Below are 5,008 nucleotides of genomic sequence, written 5' to 3'. Positions count from 1 at the left end.
GTTTTTTCCTCAATTCTAAAGAGTTCTAGCCTTCTCATTTTGGCCAGGTGCCAACTCACTTCCTTTTACTTATGCAGGGAGACTTTTTAATCCTTTACAAGTAAAGCAAGTAGAGAACAACTACTAAGAGAGATTTTATAGCACTGGCTGGGTGTCCATAAAAGAGAACTACCCCCCACCCCTTTCATTTATCACAAGGGATAACATAACCCACAGTTCTGGCTATATTTAAATACTCCTGCCATCAAGCCATTCAGCAGTAATCAAAAAAAGCTAACAGAATGTTAGGAACCATTGACAAAGGAATAGATAATGAGACAGAACTAAGTCAAATATGATGATGATTACTGAAAATCCTATTCATCATGTAAAAGAGTTCTACCAGTCCCAAGGACTGAGATCCCAGTCCTGACTGGACCATCCTGAATATAAACACTGGACTATAACCTACTGACTAATTCTGAAAAAACTCTTTACAGCTACAAAGCTCATCATCTCTGCTATGAATCAGAAGCTCAAGAATTGTACTCATGTCTGTATGTATACTGATCTTTTAACCATTCTCTTTTCTTTTTTAATAAATTTTAGTTTAGTTAATTAGAATTGGCTGTAAGTGTGTATTTGGGTAAGATCTGGAATATTCATTAACCTGGAAGGTAATGTGTCCGATCCTTTGGGATTGGTAGAGCTTTTTTATATGATGTATAAGATTTTCAGAAATCCTCATCATATCTGACTTGGGTATCTAGGGTGAAGCCTGAGGCTGGGTTAATTTAAGGGAACTATGTTGTTGGCTTCCGGGTAACCAGTGAGATATTATAGAAGCTGTTTTGGGCTAGTTTGGTAAATCTAAGTATTGGAATATCCACCAGCTTTGGGGATTTTCTGCCCCATTCTTTGCAGTTCACCCTGAGTGACCTGTATTGGCTCCCCTGGGCCCCCTCCCTAGCCAGCCTATCTGGCATCTCCTATCCCAGTCAAAAATTCAACTCAACAGAAAAAGCCAAGATCTGTTAAGGCCAGATCACCGGGGCAGTGAACAGCTTATCAACCACCTAGAACAAGTGTCAGTGGGGTTTATCAGACGTGCAAGAGGAAGCAGCCCCACAACACCCTGGCTCTGTCTGTTAGTGGTTTCCCCTTATCACTGTAGCTCAGAGGGGAATATGCTAAGCTCAGGAAAGAGGGTAGCTGCCACATGAAATAGTAAGGCCAATGGGAGCTGCGGAGTTGGCACTTGAGGTAGGGGCAGCATGTGAAGACATACCCCCCCAGGAGTTGCAGGGACATGCTGGCCGTTTCCTGGAGTGGTGCAGCGTGGAGGGAGGGAGGAAGGCAGAGTGGGCAGCGAGCCGCCTTAGCCCTGCTGCTGGCACATCTCTGCGTGCCCCTTGGGAAGAGGGGGGCAGTGGGTCTCCATGTGCTGCCTGGGGCAGGAGCAGCGCACAGAGCCACCTCCCCACACCAGAGGCGTGCAGAGACATGCCAGCAACTGGCCACTTCCAGGAGTAAGGCCACCGACCACGGCATGCAGGCAGCCTGCCTGCCTGAACCTTGCTGCGCTGCTGGCTGGGACTTGGGGGCAGGTTGTCAGATGAGACTTGTACTGCATTTTGGGGGCCCCCCTGTCATTGGTGGCCCCATGCCACCGCATGGGTTGTTTCATGGTAACTCCGCTCCTGCAGCTTATTAACCACAGTCTGGGGATGTGGGTCCTGAGAGAAATCCCGCCTTGTTTCAGGGCCCCACCTCCTGAACTCCATAAGAGAGAATGCTGTGGGGCTGTGGGGAAGGAGGCCCTGGGAGATGATGTGCCGGAGGCCCTGGTTATACCCATTGCTGGTGTCAGGACACTTATTCAAAGCTGCACAACAGGGTTATAGGGCAGGCGGTGACAAAACCCCTTACTGACCTGGGTTGAATCCCCAAGCATCACACTGGTGTAGTCAAACAAGATTTACACACACAGCTTGCTTTCTGACTGGGGTTTGCACTTCAAGCACTAGTAGAATCCGTGGTGTGCCCACATCTTGACTGCTGTGTGCAGTTCTGGTCATTCCACCCCAAAAACAAGGCAGCAGATTTAAAACAAACAAAAGAAAGTATTTCTTAACACAATGCACAATCAACCTGTGGAACTCTTTGCCAGAAGATGTTGTGAAGGCCAAACTATAATAGAGTTCAAAAAAGAACTAGATAAGTTCATGGAGGATAGGTCCATCAATGGCTATTAGCCAGGATGGGCAAAGGTGCAACCCAATGTGCTGGGTGTCCCTAGCCTCTGACTGCCAAAAGCTGGGACTGGATGACGGGGGATGGCTCACTGGATAATTGCCCTGTTCTGTTCGTTCCCTCCAGGGTACCTGGCATTGGCCACTGTTGGCAGACACGGTACTGGGCTAGATGAACCCTTGGTCTGTTGGGCCATTTTTTTGTAAAATAGTTGTAAGTGATGCCCAAGGACAAATCAAAGAATGGTTACAGTTTGATTATTTTCTGTTTATTTCGGGTGTGGAAATAGAACAAAGGAAGTTTCAAATGAGTGACAGTGAAACAACGGCAAAGAAGAGCTGGCTAGCCTGGAAAAGGAGGAAGAAGCTCTGACAAGAGATGCTGAGCAAGCAGCACGAGGACACCAGAATGGGAAGCTGAACAATGAGAGAGGAAGTGTGAATACCCGAAATGGGAAGTGGAGCGAAGAACCAAAGAAGCACATGGGGAGCGATGGAGCTGAAAGAGCAGGAAAGGCGTGGACAGATTCCCCCAACCCACAGGTGCTCTCTCTCCCCAAGGGACACACAGCTGGGATAAGTTATGCCCTGCTTACAGAGGAGTAGACCATATTAAGGAATTCAGTACCACTTTTGAAAGGCTCTGTGAAGTCCATAAAGGTCCAGAGCAGAAGAACAACGCAATGTTGATTACTAAGCTCTCAGGTAAAGCATTGGAAGTATTTAATGAGATGCCAATTGACCAAGCTTTGAAATATGATGAATTTTAAAAGGGCGCATTGCAAAGGATGTGAATTACTCCTGAAGCATTTAGATGAAGTGGTGAGGCCTCAGAACCAATGACAAGATGAGTTATAGGGAATGTGTGTATAAATAGTGTGATTTGACGAGAAAATGGGCCAAGGGGACAGGGGCAGAGAATTAGGACCAGTTGTTTGATCTCTTCACTCAGGAACAGTTCCTGAGCATGTGGTTCTGAAGAGATCAGGCAAGCCATTTGGGATAAGCCTCTGGATTCTATCCAAAAAGCAGCCGATCTCACTGATGATTATGTGCAAGCTAGAGTATCCGGCAAAGGTTGGGGCTGAAGCCCAGTGTAAAGCGGGGAGCCTGGTTTGTCTCTGGGAAAAAGAAGCATGGTTGGAAGCCCAGGCACTCACCTTGGGCACCCCCCTCCCCTCACACTGTTACCCTTGTGGGACCTGCTCCAGCACCAGAGAGACCCCCCCTCCCCTCACTCGACTTCCATTGTGGGGGCTGGGCACTGATCTCCATGTCTCTCCTGCAGTGGGTGGACGCGTGGACTTTGAGGACTTTGTGGAGATGATGGGGCTGAAGCTGCATGAGGAGACATCCCACACGGTGGGGGTGCGTGAGCTCAAGATTGCCTTCCATGAGGTATGGGGGTGTAGGAAGAAGGGGGAACATGGGCTCAGGGGGGAGGGGGAGCAGGGTGGGGATGTGGCTGGCACCCATCCAGCCAGGCCATCACACACTCACCCTATTCTCTTCCTCCCCGCCCCCTCGTCAAGTTGGACAGGAATGGGGTCGGGGAGATCAGCAGCACAGAGCTGAAGGATGCCCTCCTGGCCCTGCTGGGGAAGCAGGTCCCACTGCTGGAGGTGGAGGAGATCCTGCGTGATGTTGACCTCAATGGGGACGGCCATGTGGATTTTGATGGTGAGAGATGCTCTGCAGCCCCCACCCATTGACTCCAGGGACTCCACTCTCCCCACTGACTGCACTGGCCTTTGGGAACCTGCCTCCCACCCACTGATGCCAGAGGCCCCCCACCTCCCTCCACACTGAGCCCTGGGGATACCTTCTCTGCTCCCGCAGCAAAGACTCATCCCTGCAGAGACCTCCCCCTTCTATCCCTGCCAGGGCCGGCTCAAGACACCAGTGGAGGAAGCACATGCCTGGGGCGGCACATGCTAAGGGGCAGCATTCTGTCCATTCTTGGGGCGGCACAGTCTGAGCGGTGTTTTTTTTTGTTTTGTTTTGTTTTGTTTTTGCTTCGGCAGTCCGAGCGGCTATTTTTTGCTGGGGGTGGCAAAAGTGGTAGAGCCAGCCAGTGTCTTCCTGTGACACCCCCACCCCCCAGTCCTGTCTGTGCTCTCCCCCTTGTGTTTAGTTGTGTGCTGGGCCCTCAACCCAGAGCTATAGGGTCTAGGGCCCTGGGCTAAAGAGCCATGCCCAACCCCCTCCAGAACAGGGTGAGGCTCAGCCCCACTTTCTGCAGCCCGAAGGGGGCTGTTTTTTCACAGGGTTGGGGTGGGTGGTGCCTGGGGCAGAGCTGCCTGCTGTGGGATTGGCTGGAGCAGAGGAGGGAGCCACAGCTAGGACTGAGGAGGGGCAGATAAGAGGAGGGGCAGTGATGGCTGGGAGGTGGAGGGGACAATCTTTCCCCAGCATCCTGCCTCCCGGGGGCATGATTCCTGACCTTTGGCTGCTCCAAGCCCTTGCCCTGCTCTCCATAGCCCCCCTGCAGCCCCGTGCCCCCTGCTGCGGAAGCTCTACTTGCTTGGGGTGGGCTGCAGCATCCTGAAGCCTGGTAGAGGGAGCTGTGGCTGGAGGCACAGTCCAGGGGTGGAGGAGTGGGATGCAGTGGGGGGCAGCACAGGACAGTGCAGTCAGGCTGTGTTGTGCCGGATGTGCAGAGGGAGGCACTCACTCCAGATCCCACGTTGTGTCTCTCTCAGAGTTTGTGATGATGTTGTCATCCCGCTAACAAGGCTGGGGGGAGGGAGCCCTCACCCCCCATTGCTGTCGCCGTT

The 5,008-nt window shown here is 51.6% G+C and overlaps 1 protein-coding gene across 1 annotated transcript; it reads left to right on the top strand.

Annotated features, from left to right (window-relative positions):
- Positions 1-298: 298 nt before the first annotated feature.
- On the top strand, positions 299-4,147 carry LOC115650700 (calcium-binding protein 1-like). Its single transcript, XM_030561000.1, has 4 exons — positions 299-536; positions 2,522-2,936; positions 3,520-3,629; positions 3,764-4,147. Exons 2-4 carry the CDS (start codon positions 2,915-2,917, stop codon positions 3,941-3,943), a joined length of 312 nt encoding a protein of 103 aa, XP_030416860.1. The 5' UTR covers positions 299-536; positions 2,522-2,914; the 3' UTR covers positions 3,944-4,147.
- The last annotated feature ends 861 nt before the right edge of the window (positions 4,148-5,008 follow it).

The sequence above is a fragment of the Gopherus evgoodei genome, chromosome 4 (genome assembly GCF_007399415.2).
Source record: "Gopherus evgoodei ecotype Sinaloan lineage chromosome 4, rGopEvg1_v1.p, whole genome shotgun sequence".
In the NCBI taxonomy this organism is placed as follows: Eukaryota; Metazoa; Chordata; order Testudines; family Testudinidae; genus Gopherus; species Gopherus evgoodei.
The sequence above is the reverse complement of the archived record's forward strand: the minus strand, read 5'-3'. Positions and strand labels throughout refer to the sequence as shown.

Excerpts from the sequence above, each read along its gene's own strand:
- LOC115650700 (XM_030561000.1), top strand. The coding sequence starts at position 2,915 with ATGTTGATTACTAAGCTCTCAG. Across the intron at positions 2,937-3,519 it reads GTTGATTACTAAGCTCTCAG|TGGGTGGACGCGTGGACTTT; the intron begins GTAAAGCATTGG and ends TCTCTCCTGCAG. Across the intron at positions 3,630-3,763 it reads TCAAGATTGCCTTCCATGAG|TTGGACAGGAATGGGGTCGG; the intron begins GTATGGGGGTGT and ends CCCCTCGTCAAG.